This window comes from Ceratotherium simum, chromosome 16 (assembly GCF_057802395.1).
Source record: "Ceratotherium simum simum isolate JZ-2026a chromosome 16, ASM5780239v1, whole genome shotgun sequence".
NCBI classification, from domain to species: domain Eukaryota; kingdom Metazoa; phylum Chordata; class Mammalia; order Perissodactyla; family Rhinocerotidae; genus Ceratotherium; species Ceratotherium simum.
Window position 1 is genome coordinate 27,762,255 of NC_141915.1, and position 23,716 is coordinate 27,785,970.

Genomic DNA, 23,716 nt, shown 5'->3' on the forward strand with positions numbered 1-23,716 from the left:
CTCAAATGCCCAGTACAAGGACTGAACAAAAGATCACTATACCTATACATATTCTTGTGAAATTTCAAAATTTTAAGCTCAAGAGAAGATTCTAAAAGCTTTCATCGAAAACGGATTGATAGAGAAGGAAATGTAATCTCTGCACACTACTTGGCCTTGCATTGATAAACAGGCAGACAGTTTTAATGAATATAATGGTGTTTTCTTGGTTGATTTCCACCTTTTAGAAAAATCTCTAGATAAAAATGCAAAAGGCTCATGGGACAGACTAGAAATGTAATCAGAACAACAAAGAAAGTAAAGGAAGATCTGAAAAAAGCCTACTTCTGCCCAAAGTATGTCATACATAAGGTGGACAAAGAAGGCAAGCCACAAAATGAAGATATTTGTAGCACATATAACTAATATAAGATTAATAGCCAGAATATGCAAAGAATAAATCAGGAAAAGAAAAACGGACTGAAAAATATGATGTATAGGCAATTCACAGAAAAGGAAATCTAAATGTCTAGTAAACATTGTAAATGATGCTTAACCTCACTAGGAATCTGGAAAACGTGTATTAAGACAGTAAGATGTCATTCTGCAGGCAACAGATCAGCCAAATTACAAGTTTCATAATACCAAGTACTGAGGAAAATGTGGAGCAACAGTCATTCTCATACTCTGCTGGTTGATGAGGGTGTAAACTGATATAGTTTGAGGAGCAACATGGGAACAACCCTTAATGTACATACCCCATGGCCCAGCAATTCCACTTTTAGATGTATTCCCTATCTTAAACAAGTGCATAAGGAAATGTGTACAAAAAAGTTCACTGCTATATCCTTTATAATTGTGAAAAACTGAAAATAACTAACATGTCCATCTTCAAGAGAGTAGATAAACAAATTATGATATCTTTACAACAAAGAAATACTATAGAGCAATTAAAATGAATTAACTAGAGCTACATGTATAAAAACATGTATAGAAATGATAAATACCAAATTCAGGACAGTGGAAGGAAGAATGGAGGAAGAAAAATAGTACACAGGAGTTCTAATTGTATGCAAAATCCTTAAGTTGGTTGATGGACCAACTTAAATCCTTAAGTTGGTTGATGGATAAGTATTATTATTTTCTCCACTTTTTTGTGACTAAAATATTTCATAATAAAGAGGTTCCCTGAGGAAAAAACACAGTAAAGAAATTATGCAAAATTAATACTCAAAGGATTTATTACTATAAATCCTACCCTGAAACGAATTTTTGAGTCCTAATATTAAGAACTTACATCATTTCCACCCTTAAATTATAATAGTGACTATTAAAAAAAAATACATACTCTGTAACTGATGTTACACTTTCCTGTCCAAAAGGCCCAACTGGATCATCCTTGAATTTATCATTTGGAAGTTGAGGTGGTAAAAACTCTATATCTTTTTTCTTTGGGACCTTGTAATACTTCCAGGCTATATTAGCTTCATCTTCTTCCAAGTTTACTGCTGTACCAATATATATTGTAGGTTCTACAGCTTCCTGGAACTGAGCTGGGAAAGACTGGGATAAACTATCTATCCTATCTTCCATTGGTTTAGAAGGAACCAACGGATCCGGTGTTGGCATTTGATAAAAATGTTGACTTTGAGGAGTTGAAGGTGTTTTAGTCACTCCTTCATCAACCACATCACATGGGTGAGGACTAAGTGGGGGTGGTTGAGGTGAATTCGTCATTTCAGTGCCGTGCATCTGAGGAGTCTTTGCTACATCATTAGTTCGAATGTTTGAAAATCTTGCTTGACTGTCTGGAGCAGAGATCACAAGTCTTTGGCTGGCTGAATCTGTGTCCATGCCAACATCATCGCTAATAGATACACGATGGTGAAAAGGAGTCAAGGGGCGTTTCTGTGGTTTTTCACTCTTTTCTTGCTTTTCATTGGTCTTGTGCTTAGGAAGTACTTGTTGTTGCTGACTTAAAGATGGTGCCTGTCCTTGTTGTCCAGGATTTCTTGGTTTGACACTTTTGTGCCTGAAAAGTTAACAGAAAGGTTTAAGGTTTAATATTTATAGTATCACTACCATATCAAAGTACACAAGTTAACACTATTAGATATTTCAGATATCATTTGTTTTTCATATACAATCCTAAAAGTAAAATAATCTGAGGGTATAAGGAAAAAAATGGTTTCTTTAGTAACCTAAAACTAAAAGCATACAAAAAGATTCATAAAAGCCAATTCTCAACATCTCATTTAATAGCTATGTGAGCAGATGCCAAGGACGGTTTGCCTTATATAATCTAAATACCTTAGTATCTGAACAAATATAGCAGTAAGATTTTAGTTATTTTAAGATAAAAAGGTCTGAAATTTATTCATTTATGAATATACCTGATATTTCACAGTTAGTAATTATTATAAATCAATGGCTTGGCTGAGCTCAGTCATTACCTACAATCCTACAGCAACTGATAGAAAACTTATTCTACTGGACTGAAATAAGATCAGTCTGGATAGCACTGGAATTGACTGATTGATGGGCCCCACACCATACCTACCTTCCTTCTCTCAAGGCTTACCACTACAGAAAGAAACAGCTGACTGGAAAAGAAAAAGAAAATGCCTAAAAGAATTCTTTCCTCATAATGTGAAGCAATTCTAAACTGAAGAACTTAACACTATATACCTAAAAATCTAATAATTTTGTTCAGAGTTTAAGATTTCTTTCAGTGTAGTAAAAATACAGTGCATTTCTCAACTGATACTGATGTATATAGAACATTTTTTTAAACTAAAACTGGAAAAAATGTGTAGAAATATGGAGTTAAAGCATTCAATATGCATTAGGTTTTTTTAGTTTTCTTTTTAAATTTATTTTGTTAATGGTTTTGTTATATCAGCGATAACTAGAAAGAGTATTAAAAAGCAGTGGCAGGCACTTTTTCAAAGAACCTTTTCTATTGAGGAAACATGCTGAGACACTCTTTTGTAGAAAGCCTGGCACATCTTTTTGTGCAAGGGGGAAAAAAAAGCATGAAAGTTATCAAAGAAAACAGGAGTTATGTCAAAAGGACACAGGAGAAATCTACCATTACCCTGATACCAAAATCAAAGACATTATAAGAAAAGGAAATCACAGATTAATATCCCTCAAGAACACAGATGTAAATCTTAACAAAATACTAGCAATCTAGTAACATATAAAAGGATGATATATCATGACCAAATGAGATTTGTCCCAGGAATTTAAGGTATAACCTTCAAAAGAAAAAAATCAGTATTATTCATTATATCAACAGAATAAAAGAGAAAACCATATCTCTTAATAAATATAGAAAAATATATGACAAAACTCAACACCTATTCATATAAAAAGACTCAGGGAGCAAGGAATAGAACTTAATCTAATAGAAGACATCTATGAAAGACTACAACTAATATCACACTTAATGATGGAAGACTGAATAATTTCTAAGACTGGGAACAAAGCAAGAATATTAACTCAACATTTCTACTCAACAATTTTATTGAAAGTTTTAGCCAATGCAATAAGTCAAGAAAAAGAAAGAGATTAGAGATTTCAAAGGAAGAAGAAAAACTGTCTTTATTCATAGAAACATGATTAGAAACTTTACAATGAAGGGGTCAGGCTGATTACCACCTTCTCAATCTTAACATTATTAAAAGTGGGACAATAAGACATCTGTCTCTTCTGATGTGACACATTACAAAGCAATCCAGCACCATCTATGAAGTTTTCTCGCCAAAAATATTGAAACTGAATCTAATCAAAAGCCTCTAGATCAGCACTGTCCAACAGAACTTTCTGTGAGGATGGAAATGTGCTATACATGGCTACTGAGGACTTGAAATATGGCAAGCGTAATTGGGGAACTGAATTTTTAAACCAATTATTTTAAATAGCCACTGGTGGTTACTAACACAGCTAGTATTAGACAGCACAGCTCTAGAGCTACTTTCCATGTACAGAAATGCAAGGGATAAAGGAAGAAGTTAACACTAAAAGAACAAGTTAAAATACATGACAAATTGAAAAATCCAGAATGTGGGACATTCTAAAGGACAACTGACCTAGTTTCTCCAACTAAGTCAATGTTATAAAAAGGGGGTAGAGGATTACAAGAGAGACCTAGAAGATTTAACAACCAAATGTATACTCCTTGTTTGGATCCTAGTCAAACAAACTACAAAAAGATACTTCTGAGACAAATCTGTAGAGGATTATCAGATGATAACAAGAAAATACTGTTCATTAGGTGTGATAATAGAATTACAGTATGTAAGAAAATATTAACATTCTTTAGAGTTGCACACTGAAGTAGGAGTGAAATGATGATATTTAAGATTTTCTTTAAAAATCTTCAGCAAGAGTGAAGTATAGGCGACCGCTCAAATGAAGTATTATATCTTCACAGTATTATGGAGTATTATGAACTTAAAAGAAAAAACAGTGTGTGCTAACATGGAAAGATATCAAAAAGTTTCAAAAAAAGTTTCAGAACAGTATACATAGCATGATTCCATCTGTGTGAAATAAAGCAAACAGGCAGATCTACATACATATATATGAGGGAGAACTGGTAATTTTTAATTTTATATTTGTGTCCATTGTTTAAATTTTTAAATAGCAATTTAAAACCAAACCAAAAAATAATTTAATAAAGGAATTGGTCATTAAAAACAAACAGCGGGGCTGGCCCAGTGGGCACAGCAGTTAAGTGCGTGCGCTCCGCTTTGGCGGCCCAAGGGTTTGCAGGTTCGGATCCCGGGCGCGCACCGATCTACTGCTTGTCAAAGCCACGCCGTGGCGGCATCCCATATAAAGTAGAGGAAGATGGGCACGGATGTTAGCCCAGGGCCAATCTTTCTCAGCAAAAAGAGAAGGCTTGGCATCAGATGTTAGCTCAGGGCTGATCTTCCTGACAAAAAAAACAGCAAGTTGTACCCAATGTAGGAATAACCCCTTCTCTGACCATCTTTTCCTCTGAATGTTTTCAACAACAAGGACCACATTACCTTATAAGAAAATGCATCTCATCATCAAATAGCTCCAGTTGTTAGAAAATAATTTATGTGAATAGAAACTTGCCTTTTCTGTATCTTCCAGTCATTATTCCTAATTCTAACTCTTATTTCTAAAGCTGTGCTGTCCAACAATGGTATCCACAAGTCACATGTGGCTACTAGGCACTCGAAATGTGGTTAGTCCAAATTGAGATGGGCTGTTAAGTGTAAAATATACACCAGTTTTTGAAGATATGTTATGAAAAAGAGAATGCCAAATATCTCATCAATGTTTTATACTGACTATGTCAAAATAATCATTTTAAATAAGCCAAGTTCAATGAAATATATTAAAATTTAAAAAAATCTTCAGTAAGAGATCTACATGAAGCAAATGTAGTAAGTGATTATGGATGGTTGATATACAGGAGTTCATTGTCCAAATCTCTTACTTTTATGCATGTTTGAAATTTTTTACAACAGAACATGGTAGCACTAAAAAGCTAAAAAAAAAAAAAAAAACATGGAAAATAACTGGAGCAAGATTAAAGTGTTCCAAAGTACTTGTTTGTTCCATAAAGAGAACAGAGACATTGATTAACTTCAGACTTTAAGGAAAGCAAACACAATAAATGTTTAATTCAATTAACAAAAGAACTAAAATATAATACCTAACTTCTAAGCCAGCTGAAGAAAGGAAAAAAGAAAGACAGTCAACAATAATAGCAGGAAAGGGTAAGGAAAGCAAAGAAAAAAAAGAAAAAAGAAAAAGAAGGTAGGAATAAGTACATATCATGACAGTATCATTTATTATTCAAATATTTTAGCGGCTACTACAAAAGTTCTCCAAGTATGGTCCATGAACTTTTTCAGGGGTTTTACGGGATTCAAAACCATTTTCATAACAGCACCAATACACTAGTTGCCTTCTTCATTATGTTGATATTCACAATGATGGTGTAAAAGCAATGGACAGGACAACTGCTGGCAACTGAACATGAATCAAGGCAGTAGTACTAATTATTATTAGTAGTAGTCACTGTTTTCTTCACTACCATTCATCTAGTTTGTTTTAGGCCAGTTTCACTTAAGAACGTTCTTCATGAAGACAGTAAAAACGATTAACTTTTATTAAATCTCAATCCTTGCAGTCACAGCTTTTTATATTCTACACAAAGAAATAGGAAATACACATAAAGCACTTCTGCTACATATCAAAGTACAATGGCTGCTTTCAGGAAAAATACTTGCATAATTGCTTGAGATACAAGCTGAACTAGCCACTTTTTTCATGGAACACCATCTTTATTTCAAAAAACAAATGAGTGACTAATAAACTATGGTTATCCAGATTTGGTTATTTGGCAGACTTCGTTATCTGGTTCTCAAAAATGAACAAAATGAGTCTGTCATTTTAAGGAAGAACAAATGATAAAATCTGAGCTTTTAAGCAAGATTTAGAATTTGGAAAATTATATCTGCCACAGTGAGCTTGACAGCTTTCCAATATATAAAAAGTTTTTCTGAAGAGATCGTTGGTGATATTAATGAATACAATTTTTTGATACTGTAATAACAAAATGTGCCAACATTCAGACGATCTGCATAACTCAATGAACTGGTGTTTTTCAAATGATCAATATATGATGTTACAAAATCATGCATACGTAAAAGATCCATTCAGTTATTAGTGAAGTACGAGAATTTCATTAATATGGCTTCCGATTCCACATTAAGACTAACCTTTAAGAAACTACCACTTGTCAAATTTTGGTATAATATCAAAGACTATCCAATTATCTGAAAAAGCTATTAAAATACTCTTCCCCTTTCCAACGGCACAGCACATGAGGCTGCATTTTCTTCGTATACTTCAATCAAGACAATATACAACAGAAGATTGAATGCAGAAGCAGATGAGAATCCAGCTACCTTCTATTAAGCTCAACATCGAAGACGTTTGCAAAGCTGTAAGACAATGCCACTCTTGTAATTTTTTTTGGAAAATATAGTTGATACCTATAAAAGTATTTTATTCATGTTAATATGTACTGAGTTTATTATTTTTTAATAAATTAAGTAGTGCTTCAAAATTTCTCTAAAATAGACATAACCTACAAAAATAAAAGCACTTTGGGGTTTTCAATAATTTTTAAGAGTGTAAATGAGTTCTGAGACCAAAAGTTTAAGAATTGGTCAAATTATGCAAGGCACTAAGGAGAAGCTGGATCTGCAATAATCTGATGTAAACTACTTGGTTATACTCCAAGTATACAAGAGATGTGAAAAGTAAACAGCCACCCATTCACTTATCCTTCTATAAAAACAGGAAACTATTAATTCGGGCTATATACTAATAGCAGTGGCTCTCTAAAATTTTGCTAAGATTAAATGACAGCCCCTTTCCTTTCTTCTATATAGACCTTTTTCTAAAAGCTAGTCTTTTCTGGAGAAAACTGAATTTCATACTAGAACTCAAACAAGTTGGGGAATCTTTCTAAAAAAGAAGTTTGTCTTAAAAGTACAATTTTTTGTGCTTTCAGATTCTTTTTCCTATTGATTAAAGTTCCTAGTATTTTTTTAGTGTTAACATTTGAAATTTATTGTACTGCTTATTTACACAGCTTGCTAAGTGCTAATTTTCTTATGAACATTCCACCAGACTAAAGCCTAAAATCAATAAACGTGCAATATTTAATCTCATTAATAACTGAAAAATGCCAACTGAAACAATTTTATGCTTTTCACTTACTATAATGACAAATCATCTTAAAGACGGTTCTCAGATCAGTGAAAGCACAAGAAAAATCAGCACTCTTTATATACATAAAAAGTGGGAGTAAAACTGGTAGAATCTTTTTGAAGTCACAAGAAAAGTAAATAGCCTCCTCACCCACAACTCTCCATTGTATCACCCACCTAGTTTTACTTCCTTCCTAGCTCTCATCACTCTTAAATTTTAAAAGGATTAAGAATTCTTCTTAAAAACAAATTAATTATCTGCCCCACTCCTATTAGAGTGCAGGCTTCATAGTAGCAGGAGCCTTGTTCACTAGTGTATCCTGAGACAGAACATCTCCCATCACACAGTAAGTGTTCAAAAAAATCTAATAAATGATAGTCACAGAAGTATTATTTTTTAAAAAGTAATCACAAACAAAAAAACCTTTGGAACAAACCTATTTGTCCACCAAACCCAGAATAATTAAAAACATTATGGTACTTCCATTCAGTAAAATACCAAGAAGTTTTTTTAAACAATAAGGCAGATCTACAAGTAACTAGAATGGAAAGATCTAAAGCACATTTAAGTGAAAAAAATAAGCTGCCACATACATCAGTATTATTTTATTTATGTGTTGGGAGGAAAAACACATATACATACAAAATTACAAAAGAAATTGTGGAAAGATAATACCTAATTGGCAAGTAGTCCTTTCTAGGGAGAGGTAGTAGGATTTGGAAAGAGACAGAGAGTGATCAAGGGGAACTTTAACTTTATTTGTATAATTAAAATTTCTTAAAAATCATATATACTTGGGCCGGCCCCGTGGCTTAGCGGTTGGGTGCGCACGCTCCGCTACTGGCGGCCCAGGTTCGGATCCCGGGCGCGCACCAACGCACCTTTTCTCCGGCCATGCTGAGGCCGCATCCCACATACAGCAACTAGAAGGATGTGCAACTATGATGTACAACTATCTACTGGGGCTTTGGGGGAAAAAAATTAAAAAATAAAATTAAAAAAAAAAATCATATATACTTATTATATGACTATGCAATTTTTTTCAAATCAATTTCAAAGAGAAGCCAATATATCAGTCAGGGTCCAGTCCAGTCTTTCACACAGAGAAAATTTACTATAGAAAATCAATTACAAAAAACAGAGGAAAGTCAGGCAAACCAGAGACTAGTAACAACAGGGAGCTTCTATGACTTCTAGGATTGAAAGGACAATAAGATGAATTAGTCTTACCAGATCAAAGAAGCTTGGGATGGTACTAGAAACATAGCAGGACCTACCAAGTGGTAACTGGGACCACAAAAAAAGGGGTTGTTGGGGCCGGCCCGGTGGCGCAAGCAGTTAAGTGCGTGCACTCCGCTGCGGTGGCCCGGGGTTCGCCGGTTCGGATCCCGGGCGCACACCGAAGCACTGCTTGTTAAGCCGTGCTGCGGTGGCGTCCTATATAAAGTAGAGGAAGTTGGGCACAGATGTTAGCCCAGGGCCAGTCTTCCTCAGCAAAAAAGAGGAGGATTGGCATTGGATGTTAGCTCAGGGCTGGTCTTCCTCACAAAAAAAAAAAAAAAAAAAACGTTAATGGGACACAGAGTTGCTGCCTAAGAGGTGGGGAATACTCTAGCCTCTTCCCTCTTCTCATCAATCAATCTTCTGTTAGTGCCTTCCATTAGCCAAATCCAGAAAGCAAGGGAGCCTAATCTAATCATTATGTTGTATATATACCTTAAACTTATACAATGTTATTTGTCAATTATATCTCAATAAAGCTGGAAAAGAAACCAAGCACATGTAGAAAGCAAGGGAGCCTAGGAAATCTAATTAATGCAATACAGAACAGAGCACGGAAAACGGGATAGATTTGAGAGCAAACTGACTGACTAACGCAGTCAGTTATCAATGTGTGCCATACCTCCTATATTCTATGGTAGGAGAGGATACACACATATGGCGGCTCAAAGTCTGTTTCAAGCCTTATTTAAGAACTAAATAAGAACCAGATTTGGGGGGAGTAAAGGGGGAAACTGAAGCACAAAATGCAATAGTAAACAAAAAAAAAAGTAAATGATTAGAAACACTGTCTTTACTAGAGGGGTAATTTTTTTTTTTTGGTGAGGAAGATTAGCGCTGAGCTAACATCTGCTGCCAATCCTCCTCTTTTTTTGCTGAGGAAGACTGGCCCTGGGCTAATGTCCATGCCCATCTGCCACAGCACAGCTCAGTAAGTGGTACACAGGTCTGCACCCAGGGTCGCCGAAGCGAAGCACATGAACTTAACCACTATGCTACTGGGCTGGCCCCTAGAGGAGTAAATTTACCAAAGCAAGTCTCGTGTATAGATTATACAAAATTTCATTATATCAAATCTCTATATGCCTGGGAGAAATTTCCAGAAATATGAGACCGTTTTTAAAAATAAAAGTTCAGCTTAGAGACCAATAATTTAAACTTAAACTTACGTTTACCAACACGCATTTTGAGTGTCTTCCTCTAAAACTATTTTACACAAATATACTTAAAACACACATCTTTCAAAAAGAATAAAGCAAGAATATAGGTTACGAACTAAAAAAAGAAGAGCTGCTTGATAAAAATTCCAATATAGGGGAAGAAAAGCCTAATTTCATTTAAACATTCTATTGGTCTTAGACCAGGGACTGGCAAACTTTTTCTGTAAAGGACCAGATGGTAAATATGTTAGGCTCTAGGGGCCACACAGTCTGTGTCACAACTACTCTGTGAAAGCAGCCATAGTTAACATGTAAATGAACGTATGTGGCTCTGTTCCAATAAATCCTTATTTATGGACACTAAATTTTGAATTTCACATAATTTTCAGGTCACAAAATATTCTCCCTTTGATTTTTTTAAACTATTTAAAAATGTAAAAATCACTTTCAGCTCCCAGGCCATACAAAACAGGCAGTGAACCAAACTGAGCCAATGGATCATAGTCTGCGACCCCTGGTTTCAGATAATGTCATGGAGTCCTGCATTTCAAGACTAGGTTTGGGTTTCTTTTCCCCCCTAGGTGGGTGTGGTTTTTAACTATTTTAAACTGTTAAATAGGAGCTAATCAATCCATGTTTTTATTCCAATCTCTATCAACACCAGAAGCAACTTTTCAACAAAGTTGCCAGACTTTAAAAAATTATAGTCTCTAATCCAAAGAATATATGTAAGAACATCTAATCTATGCAAAAACATACTAGAACACTCGAGAGTCTGTCACTGTATACAATCAAACAGAGCTAACGTAAGAAAAACCTTGGCCCTAACCTGCAAGCACTCCATTCCTTTGGCTCACATTCATGACAAAAAACGGTGGCCAGCTATTTGCTCACAAGTCCTAGTTAGGGATGTCAGTGCCATTATTTGTTTGATTGCAAAAGCACATGATCTACCTTTAATTTGTAGAATAAAATAATAAACTCTATGCAATATAATCTTAATGCCTCTGATAATCAAATCTCATCAAAGGCCCCACTATATAAAATAAATACAACTACCTAAAGAATTCCAAGTCTATCCATTCTTCTACCAATCTTTCAACCAATATGGTCTATTAGAAAGCTTGTATTTTTACAGTATCAGCTTTGGTTCCTTGTAGAATTGTATTTTCTGAATCTTAGTTCAGCATTTCACCTACAGCTTGCCCAAAGGGGTGTTATAAGAAATTGCTGCACAAAACCCAATACTGTATTTACTATAAAAAGATTGTGGAAATTTTTATCTAGTATACAATGTATCCTTTTTTTATGAGAACCCTTAGGACAGATTTCTCACACATAGTGCCAACTATGAACACTTTTCTGAAGAGACTTGTGTGCTTTTTACCTTACAGATGCTATATATACCATAATCCAGTATTAAATTCTCTCTTATTTGGCTGCGAAAACAAGCTTTCAAAGTCCAACACTGGTAACTGTATAAGAATTTAAGGCATACATTTGTATGTACTTCTATAATCAGCTCCAAATTACTGAATTTTTTCTCCTCAAATTTTTTTCTTTTGAAAAAAATCCTAACACACTATGTGTTTACAGAAGCTACTTCAAACAAAGTGAGGTATAAGTATTCAATAGCATAAGAAACTACCACACACACATATATACAGACATCAATCAACTGAAAAAGTATCTACCTCAAACAGCTGCAATTCGTTCTTTGTGTGGCTTCAACAAAATCCCAGGATGCTACTTTATCAGCTGTCTCTTCTTCACACAGACCACCTGATGAAGCGGAATACTTCCTCCTGACATTTGAAATTATACAATTCTTTAGAATTCATAAAATTTTCTCAAACTTTGAGATGAATTAAAATTGAATTTTAAAACATCAATTTTTTGAGTTAAAGTCATACAAACGACTGTTTATACATTAAATATCTCCTATTCACACATAATTACCAGCATGCAATTTTTAAACTTGAAAATGAAAATACATACTTGTTCTGTGCTCTGTTCATATTGCATTCTTGCCAAACTCTATCCACCACATGATTTGCTAATTTTCTGGGTATTTTCCCACCATGGTGGCTAGTACTATCTGAGCTGAAGCCATCAGATACTGAAGACAATTTGACCCACTTCTGGGCAGACTGAGGATCAACTGAAAACAAACAAAAAAGAATAGGCTGTAGGAGAATAAAGATAGGTTTAAAGTAACATTATTTTTCTTTTTATTATTAATTTGTAATACAACTTGCTCTAGCTATTTGGTAAGCCTACTTATATTTTGAGGCAAAAAGGTGTTACTTTACTCAAAATACAGAAAGCAAAAAATTTGAACAGGGTTGTGAACTGGATGGTAGTGTTATATCAATGTTGAACCTAACCTGAAGGATTAAATAGTAGTTATATAGAAAAGTGTCCTTAATTTGGGGAAATACATTGAGTACTTAGAGATGCTGGGGCATCATGTCTGCAGCTTGTTCACAGGTGGTTCAGAAAAACAAATGATAATGAATGTGTACATATAGAGAAGGTGATGGAGAAAACGTTAACAGTTTGGGAATCTGTAAACTCTTCAAAAAGTTTGAAATTATTTCAAAATAGTTATTTTTTAAGTGCTTACTGTATTCAAAATTACAGATTTCTCACTAGAGCTAAGGAAACAAATTAGTACAATACCTGTTTGGACTTCCTCAGGAGATGTAGGTGGTGTAAGAGTAACTGAAGACATAGCAGGATCTCTTGTGGAAGCAGGCACTTGGTGGACACCCAAGCAAGAAGCTGAACAGTGAGAGGACCCCACAGAGCTAGGAGTAGGAATGTCTGACTGAGGGACTAGAACAAAGCACGCTGGGTAGATCATTCGGACACCAGCTGAAAGGAAAAAAAATGGACAGGAAAATCGATTACTATTGTAATTGTAGTGGGATTAGTTTCACTTAAAAGTATTGTAATGGAAAAGTAGATACAATATGATCACATTTGTTTAAATAAAAATATATTTAATATATTTTTATAAATATATGCTCTTTTTGGCACAATATTTTTCTGGAAGAAACCACAAGAACCTGTTAGTAGCAGTTACCTTTGGTGAGAGAGACTTAGAAGAAAGCAGCTTTCTCTTTTCATTTTTGGATTTTTATAACCATGAATGTGTATTAGTTTCTTTTAAATCTTTATTTGCAAATGTGACCAACCATAATATGTATTACTTTTTAAAATTTATTTTAAGAGTTTAACAAAAGTAATCTGGGCACTAGAATTATAGACCTTTTTCTGTTTTCTTCTTTATATGTCTCTATTTAAAAAGCCTAATGCGTTTTGCTTCTGTTTTTGTCACAACTACTCTCGTAGTAATGTATTTATTGAAACTGAATATTGGTATTCTTTTTATTTAAAAAAAAAAACAACAAAACCTCAAATAAGGCAATCTTCATATATAACATTACCATATGATTCCATTAAACACACTGTTGCAGATTCTAATCCCAATTATTTGCTCAATTATACATTCCCCACACCTCCCATGACTCTCTAAGGGGGAGTATACATCTTCACCCTATTGTTAGGCTTGGCTGTGTCACTTGCTCTGGAATGTAAGTGCATGTGGATATATGCCACATCCCAACAGGAGCTTTAAATGTGCTTGCAGGATCAGTGCAGCCTCTCTTACTTCTGTCCTCCACCTTGAGATTACCATGTCCCAAATACAGTTACCTTGTTCACCTGGGTCCCTGAATGAGAAGACATATAGAATACAGCCAATCTGAACAGATCTGTCCTGGGTAGAGCAGATCAAAGCCACAAGTTCTTTAGGTACATTTTCTGCCTTTCAAGTTATTGGAGGTGACAGTTTTGCAAAATGTTAAAATACTACATTAACACAGGTTGTCAACTTTCCAGCCTCCAAATATTATTCATTCACAATTATTTTCTTCCCACTTTTAGCAGGCTTCCCTCTACGTGGAATATATTTATCCACCCCAATGATTTTGGCTTGGCCATGTGACCATGGAGTGTGAGCAGATGTAACATACACCATAAACTAGCAGAAGTTTTAAATAAACTTACATAGTAAGACTTGGTCCCTATCATTCCTCTGTTCTTGTAAGAACAGCATGTCCCAGATACTGGGTACTCCTTGAACCTAGGTTGCAGAATGAGAAGAAACAAGGAGCCAAACCACAACCAAGGAATGGATGAACAGGAAATAAGGAAGAAATACACGTTTGGTGTTGAAAGCCACTAAGGTATTAGAGTTATTACTCATAGCAAAATCTAACTAATACATACAATCACATATTTTCCCCTTATGATTAATACTCAGAATCCATACCAACAAGAACTTCTACTGCAGCTAAAGAATCATCTTCCCAATCCATATCTTCCTGTTTTTCTTCAGACATCTCCTTCAAGCAAGATGAGATAGGATAGAATTGTTTCCATTCACCAATCAATTTTTTTGTAGCTGAATCAGACATCTTGAATGCCTGTCCTGTGAGAGTGCCATTCAGTCCAAACGGGCTTAAGATAACTAGTAACCCAAAACAGACATCAAGTAAGTAACTAAAGACTGTTACACAAAATAAGATCACATTGAACAGTATGGCAAGTAATTATGCAATTCCAAAAAAGTAAGAAAAGAAACCCATAATGATCCTTTCTAGAGAAAATCAATTTATTGTACCACATTATTGCGAAGATAAAGTGAAATACTGAGTTTAAACTTAAAATTTTGTCTACCCAAAAATCTCAGATGGATAAATTTCAACATGAACTAGGAATATCTGTATATCCTTAAACTTCTCTTGACTTCCACTAAGGAAAAGCAGTCTGAGAAAAAACAACGTGTATATATACATCTAAGAACTTACTATGTACTGCTACACAAATTTCAAAAAAGCAAACATTAGGCTTAGAATTAAAACAAGAACACACTGCCAGTCTTCAAAGCAAATCAGCAATCTTATAAAATATTTCCTCAAGTTCAACTATTTCCATGGTATAAATTATATCAAAAGTCCCTGTGTACCTATGTTAAAAATGGTTTATGTGACCTAACACACAAGATGACCTTGAAAACACAAACACATATATGCTAAACGCTATTTAAAAGAACACTTTAAAATATGCTACCATTCATGTACAAGAATTTTTTTCATAATATCTGTATCAAAAAACTTATTTCATTGACATAATACTCTAATGGGGAAGAAGAAAGTAAATTACATCAGAATCATCATTAGGCTAAAGATCAGGGGGAAATCTCATTAATCCCAAAATGTAAAATTACCAATTTCAATAAGAATTTTCTTGAAACAATAATAAAAGATCAAACACCTATGCCAATAAAAAAAATCTACCTTGAAATGGGCTATTAGACTGTTGAGCAAGGCTGATATGATCTTCACTAAGAAGGTATACAGGTTGATGTTGGTTAATTTCCACACTGGTACAAACATTGCTATCTCCATGTAAGAAAAAGGTGAAAGAGCAGGACAAGTGTTCACTAATAAAGAAGAAAAAGTTACACTTTAGTGATGATTAATAGTCAAAAAATAAGTTAACTTGCTTTTCTTTATTATCAAGTTATACCACAAAAATGCACAATTCTCTTTAACCAAGAAATTCTACTTCATTATCTGAAAGAAAAAAAAAATCACAGATACGAGCAAAGATTTAGCTGTAAGAAATGTTCTTCACAGCACTGTTTATAGTAGAAAAAGCTGCAAATAGAGGAACCAGTTAAACAAGGTAGTTACGCCCACACATACAATTATAATATAGCCACCAACATAAGTAAACGTGGGGGAGTGGGTTTAATGGAAAGGGTAGACTACCAAAATAGTATAGTCTCAATTTTTTAAAATGAAGAAAAAAGAAAGGTTTCTTTAGTGAAAAAAGTCTAGGTGTGCAATAGAATTAAGGTTGACCTAATTTTTATTTTTATTTTCCCCTCTATCTAAGAAATTAAATACAAATATATTTTCTCATTTTACTATTTCTGAAATTGGGCTGCATGCAATCAATCAAGCATTTAATGTACTGTCCTCCCCTGACCCCCAATGAAAAGTTACTTTAAAGCAATGATGGGTCTCACAATTGAAGGCATCCTAGAATCAAAGTTATATGCAAAATAGAACATCTTATGAAACTTAGATATGGCTGGGTATACAGGTTGGAAAATAAAAGTTCCCAAGAGGAAAGCACATGTATCCTTAAGATAAAATTTAGAAAGGTCAAGTAGCCCAGAAGAGAGATTGTACACTAAGAAGAATCCACTTTTCTTATTCCTTCTCCAAACATTTATCTTAAGAATTAATCTTAAAGAACCAGTTCTTTAAAATACAACCATTAATAAGCTCAAAACCTGTTTTACATATCTATAGGCCCTCAAATTATTTCCAGAAAAAGCAACGGCATAATAAATTAAAATTAAGTTACAAAACTAACACTATAGCTAACAGAAGTGGGGAAATAAGAAGGTAGGAAAGAGGTGAAGAGTAATGCAGAGCTGAGAATTTCTTCATCTTATGTATACATATTAGGGAGCCAACATTTAGATGTCTAAAAAGTTGACAGAACAAGAAATTGAAATTTAAGCATATCATTCAAGTTAAAAAGGTAACCAACAGAAATCTGAAAATAATATAACTAATAAAACAAATCTTATCTATCATGGTAAAGAATCAGTAGATACTGTCAGTTCATCAATCAAGGCCTAGAGGTATAAGCATATCTGGAATTATGGCAGTAACCACCAGAAGTAGTAAATAAAGTTAAAAAATAAAAATAGAAAAACAAAACTTGGTTATTTCCAGGGAATGGGACTAGAGCAATTAAGTAGGGAATCTTTAATTTTTCTAAATTTATAATCCAATTCTGTACTGCTTGAATCATACTACTTTTAAATTTTTAAAAATTATGAATTTTATAGATTAGTCACAGAATACTGTATCTTTCCCCACCCCAGTAGCTTTTGTGGCTTTTTTAAAAAATAAACTTGTTTTTGGAATAATGTTAAATTTAAAAGTTGCAAAGACAGTATAGAGAGCCCCCATATACCCTTCACCCAGTTTCCCTTAACGTTAACATCTTATATAATTATGCTACATTTGTCAAACAAGTAATTAACATTTCGATTTCACCATATTTTCCACTCATGTCCTTTTTCTGTTCCAGGATCCAATCGAAGATACCACACTAGTTGTTGTTTTTTTCCCAGCTTTATTGAGGTATAATTGATAAAGCCAATAGTTTTTAATAAGAAATAAAATTAATATTTAAATTATTTAATAAATAAATTTAGCTTGTTTCTCCTCTGATCAAAAGACTAATCCTATTAGAAAAGCTACTGGTTGAGTAATTACAAAGAGTACAGACATTTGCTTTGGTATAAGAGTATAAATCTAAAATAATCACCAAGATAAGAAACTGTTAACTAATAACTTTGAGAACTGTCTATCCAAAAGCAGACCATTGCTAATGCTCATTTAAAGAAAACTCAATTTTATTATTGTTTTCCAGCAGTATTTTCCAGCAGTGGTTAAGGTACCTACACTGCAAAACAGACCAAAAACCTACCAAACACAAACCTAACTCCAAATGCTTAAAACAAAAAAAACCACACATACATATTCAAAAGAATTCTGCAGTAAACTCAGTATTATATTCAGATCTAAATGCCTTATATACTAAGCTACTAAGTTAAAGCAAGTGTTATTCCCTTATTCAACAAGTATTTTATGGCTAAGCACATGGCACTACAGTAAGTACACAATTATTTAATTATAGTTATAAGTGCTCTAACAAAAACCTGGTACAGGATGCTATGACAACGTCTTAACAAGACCTAGACAATGAAAATACTTTTAATTCCTAAGGGGAAAAGAATCAAACTTGAGTAATGTCATAAAAGTTATTCTTATATCCTATGGTGCCTTACACTAGCCAACCCCAACACCTATTACTTCTCCAACCTCATCTCTTACTAGTCTTCCTCTAATACTTTCCCTTCTCCCTCAACTGGCCTCTCTGCTGTTCCTTAAACACACCAGGCCTTTGTACCTACTGTTACTAGATCTAAAACATTCTAGATATCTACATTCATCTTTGTCGGGTTTGTTTTTTTGTTGTTTTGGGGGGGTTTTTTGCTAAGGAAGATTCGCCCTGAGCTAACATCTGCTACCAATCTTCCTCTTTTTGTATGTGAGCCACCTCCATAGCATGGCCCCCTGACAGACAAGTGGTGTAGGTCTGCACCCAGAAACTGAACCTGGGCCGCTGAAGCGGAGCGAGCCGAACTTAACCACTAGGCCACTGGAGCTGGCCCAACCACTGTCAGGTTTTTATTCAAGTATCTTTTAGGTGAGGTCTTCACTGATTACCCTACTTTAAATGGCTCCTCAATTCCTCTTCTGGGATTTTTTTTGTTTTGGCTAAAGAAATAATCACAATCTAACATATTATACAGTTTACTTATTTCTTATAGTCATCCCAGAAGGTAAGCTCTATTGAAGGAGGAATCTGTCTCCTTTGTTCAAGGAGGTCCTTGAACACAAGGTCCTTGGCACATAGGAAGTATACACTAAATACTGCAGAATGAAGTCCATATCTGAACTTATTTCTAACCAAACATATTCCTTTTCTTATCAAGTCTCTATCTACATAGTTGCCCAAGCCAGAAGTATAAATCATACTAGATTTTTTTTTCCCTAAAACTCCCTCCATTCAACTAATCTATCACCAATTCTTACTGATTCTAACTCTTAAATATCTATGATTTGTCAGTGCTTTGTCCTTTTAAGGTCTAAATAACTGTTAAAATCTCTAATTTATCTTCTTGCTTTACACTGCTGCCAGTGATCTTTCTAAATGTTAATTCTGATCATGTAACTGGAAGGCTCAAAATCAACAGTTCTGCAATGTCTTTAGGACTAAATAAAAAAAACCTTACCATAGCACTTTAGACTCTTCACAGTCTGATCCTTACCACACTCTCTAGACACTAGAGACACCAAGAACTCCCCTTTTGCTTACCACAAATTTCTCCCCACTTCTTAATCATTCCTTAATACTTCTCTAAACATTATCTCTGTGCTCCCATAATATTCTATTCTTATCATAATATTTATCATAGCACTTTTATTTATTAATTGAACTCGTTCCCAGCTTGTAAATTCTTTGATAAAAGGAATTATAGCTTTAATATCCATGGAAGATTGAGTTATTGGTCCCAATTCTTCTCCCCTTTCTCATCTTTTTAATCATGGTAAAAAACATAAAATTTACCATCTTAACCATTTTTAAGTGTACCATTCAGTAGTGTTAAGTATATTCACACTGTTGTGAAACAGACCTCCAGAATTTTTTCATCTTGCAAACCTGAAACTACATCCATTAAACAATAATTCCCCCTTTCCAACTCCCCCGGCCCCTGGCAATCACCATTCTACTTTCTGTTTCTATAAATTTGACTACTTTAGATACCTCATATAAGTAGAATCATACAATATTTGTCTTTCTGTGACTGGCTTCTTTCACTTAGCATAAAGCCCTCAAGGTTCATCCATGGTACAGCATGTGACAGGATTTTTTTCCTTTTAAAGGGTGAATAGTAATCCACTGTATGTATATAACACATTTTGCTTAACCATTCATCCATCAACGGACACTCAGGTTGCTTCCACTTCTTGGCTATTGGGAATAATGCTGCTATGAACATGAGTGTGCAAATATCTCTTCAAGATTCTCCTTTCAATTCTTTTGGATATATACTCAGAAGCAGGATTACTGGATCCTACAGTAGTTCTATTTTTAATTTTTTGAGGAAACTCCATACCGTCTTCCACAGTGGTTGCACAATTTTACAATCCCACCAACAGTGCTCAAGAGTTTGAATTTTTCTATCTTCACTTAATTGTTTTCTGTTTTTTTGATAGTAGACATCCTAACAAATGTGAGGTGGTATCTCATTGTGTTTTGATTTGCAATTCTCTGATTAGTGATGCTGAGCATTTTTCATATTCTTGTTGGCCATCTGTATATCTTTTTTTTTTTTTCCTGAGGAAGATTTGCCCTGAGCTAACATCTGTGCCAATCTTCCTCTATTTTTTGTATGTGGGTCACTGCCATAGCATGGCTGACAAGTAGTGCAGGTCCATGCCTTGGATCCAAACCCACAAACCCGGGCAGCCAAAGCAGAGCATGCAAATTTAACCACTAGCCCGCAGGGCCGTCCCTGTATATCTTCTTCGAAGAAATGTCTATTCAAGTCTTTTGCCCATTTTTTAATCAGGTTATTTAATTTTTTTGTTGTTGAGTTGTAGGAGTTCTTTATAAATGCTGGATATTAACCCCTTATCAGATATATGATTTGCAAATATTTTCTCCCATTCTGTAAATTGCCTTTTCACTGTTGATTATGCCCTTTGATGCACAAAGGTATTTAAGTTTCATACAGTCCCATTTGTCTACTTTGCTTTTGTTGCCTATGCTTTTGGTGTCATACCCCAAGAAATCACTGCCAAATCCAACGTCATGAAGATTTTCCCCTATGTTTTCTTCTAGAAGTTTTCTAGTTTTAGGTCTGATATCTATGTTTTTAATCCAAACATTTTGTGTTAATTTTTGTATATAGTGTAAGATAAGGGTCCAGTTTCATTCTTTTGCATGAGAATATCCAGTTTTCCCAACACCATTTGTTGAAGAGACTGTCCTTTCCCCATTGTGTGGTCCTGGCACCCTTGTCAAAGATTATTTGAACACACACACACGAGTTTATTTCTGCACTTTCTATCCTATTCCATTGGTTTACATGTCTGTCTTTATGCCGGTACCACACTGTTTTGATTACTGTATCTTTGTAATATATTTTGCTCACTCCTCTCTTTATCCAGGATCTTTGGTGGGACTTTGTAATTCCTCCCATTAGAGTTGAAATGTACTTCCCCAATCCTTGACTTATGCTTGCTTTATGACCTGCTTTGGCCAAGCAGAAGCCTAAAATATACTTATGCAATTCATCTTGCCCCCCGGTGCTTCCTTCATCGGCATAAGAACACGCCCTGACTGGCTCGCTGGTCTAAGGATGAGAATCATATGGAATACACACCTCTACCCAAGCTACAGTTTACAGTGTGGACTAGGTTAGCTAACACCCAGTTGACCTGCAGACAGATACATTAATAAGAATACATAACTGTTGTTTCAAGCCTCTATGTTTTGGGGATGGTTTCTTGCACAACAATAGCTGATACAGAAATTGGCACCAAAGGTGAGGTGCTACCATGACAAAAACCTAAATATGTGCCATTGGCTTTGGGACCAGATGATTGGTAGCAAGGAATATAAGACACTGAAACATGGTGAGGAAATTATGATGGGGGGCTGGGAAAATAGTGACCCACGTTACGTAGTGGAAAAATACTTCGTAGAACTGTTGCCTGAAATAATCTGGAAGAGAGAAAATGTGCCTAACAAACTTACAAAGTTGGGGGAACAGATCAAGTGTAAGTCTAATTTGGTTGTTACTAGCTATACTTGATAAAGTACTAATTAATTCAGAAATTAATTCAGAAAAGAACTTGCTGGTTTACAAGCATAATTTAGAGAGAATACAGACAGCCCAAAAACTGTAGGGCTGGAAAATAAAACTGTTTCTCAACAAAGTGATGGTGTGTCCTATACTATAACACAGCCTCAAGGAAAAGACCAAATCAAGAGTGTGACTCTTATCTCCTTTATAAGAATACCAAACACGATTCTTGATACCAGATGAAACACCAGGATTTTAAAACATTATTCCTAAGCCTCCATACATTTATTTTTCTCAAAGAGGGTATCTCAAGTAAACGAACCTATAAGCAATGAATTTTGTTACTGTATATGGGAATGAATATGTAACCATATTTGTACTTTTCTTTCCTTTGAGTGTCCTCTGTTCTGACATAATTCTTCTATAATTGTTAACGTTGAGTTATAGAGCATATAAAAACATAATATAATTTCTAAATAGTATTTTTATCTTAGCAAACCACTAATGTTTAGATATGCCCATTATATATACTGATGTAAAACAGGCAGAAATCAATTTTCAAAGCATTTTTCTCAGGGGCCGGCCCCGTGGCTTGGTGGTTGAGTGCACGCGCTCCACTGCTGGAGGCCCGGGTTTGGATCCTGGGGGCGCACTGACGCACCGCTTCTCCGGCCATGCTGGGGCTGCGTCCCACATACAGAAGGATGTGCAGCTATAACATACAAATATCTACTGGGGCTTTGGGGGAAAAAAGGAGGAGGATTGGCAATAGATGTTAGCTCAGGGCCGGTCTTCCTCTGCAAAAAGAGGAGGATTGGCATGGATGCTAGCTCAGGGCTGATCTTCCTCACCAAAATAAATAAATAAATAAATAAAATTTTTTTAAAAAAAGCATTTTTTTCTCTAAACAATAAAAAAGAATATGAGAATTAAAATCAGGACAAAATGCTAAAAAAAAAGTTAAGAAAAACCCATATTCAACTGGTTAAAATGACTATTTTTTAAGATTATAAGCTTTTTACAGGTTTTTCAGGAAACTTTTAGAAGACATATTTCTTGGTAAAGGGGGCAAAATTTAAGCGTTTAAAGGGGAATTACTAACTAGAAATACTTAAGTCAAGGAAAACATTTATTAAGGAAGTGACTCAAGCAAGAATAATCTATGACATAGAGAAACTGTAATTTATTAGTTTTAGGGATCAAGTAAGTATGCTATACAAATGATTATAAATGCTGTGTGCTTACTCAGTAACTGAATAGCAGATTTTAAAATCTGAATTGCAAATACTTCCAATAATATTTGCAAGTATAAGCAACAACCTAAAACAATCTCATATTCTTTATCCTTAAAAAACAAAGAGGCTAAGAGACCTCAATTTTATATCCTCATTATTTTGGGCTTTTAATCAGTGAAGTATAGTTCTTAAAAATACAGATTTCAACTCTGTGTTTCATTTCATACCTAAAATATTAAATTAGAATTAAAAAGGACACTCAAAATGGATTTTTGCCACGATATAAAAAGCAAATAATATGACTAAAAATTTTGCTAAAGAGATTATTATAATCCAGGAACTGTTAAAAAGAAATGCATTACTTAAATTCTATTAAATATTATTTAAGAAAATAAATGTAATCTGGTATATCCAAAAATCATGGCTCATAAAATGAAGAGGCCCATTACAGCCTTTCCGTACGTCCAATTGAGCACCTAACCTTCTTAACCTTTAACTCAGAAAAGAAAATTTGACTCTTGGATGTAAAGTGATAAATTTATCTCCAAGGGTTCTTTGTAAAAACTCAATATTCCAACATACAAAACATGTGATCAATCTCTCAGCTCCCTCTGTTTATCTGCACTGCCCTACTTACCAGCGGTTCTCAATTTCAGTTGCCTATGATTAAAGAAAAACATCATCTCCTATATTGTAAGCATATGTTCCCAATATAGTCTGATCTGATTGTAATATAAAACAGTTTAAAATAA

The 23,716-nt window shown here is 34.5% G+C and overlaps 1 protein-coding gene across 1 annotated transcript in view; it reads right to left on the minus strand.

Annotated features, from left to right (window-relative positions):
- The window catches only part of MED13 (mediator complex subunit 13), a 96,878-nt gene that overhangs the window by 50,891 nt on the left and 22,271 nt on the right, over nucleotides 1–23,716 (minus strand). Inside the window, exons 4-9 of the mRNA XM_004434806.3 lie at nucleotides 15,557–15,702; nucleotides 14,530–14,727; nucleotides 12,873–13,067; nucleotides 12,189–12,351; nucleotides 11,885–11,995; nucleotides 1,328–2,011 (exon numbers count right to left, since the gene is read on the minus strand). Coding sequence (XP_004434863.1) covers nucleotides 1,328–2,011; nucleotides 11,885–11,995; nucleotides 12,189–12,351; nucleotides 12,873–13,067; nucleotides 14,530–14,727; nucleotides 15,557–15,702 — 1,497 coding nt within the window. The remainder of the gene's footprint in view (nucleotides 1–1,327; nucleotides 2,012–11,884; nucleotides 11,996–12,188; nucleotides 12,352–12,872; nucleotides 13,068–14,529; nucleotides 14,728–15,556; nucleotides 15,703–23,716) is intronic.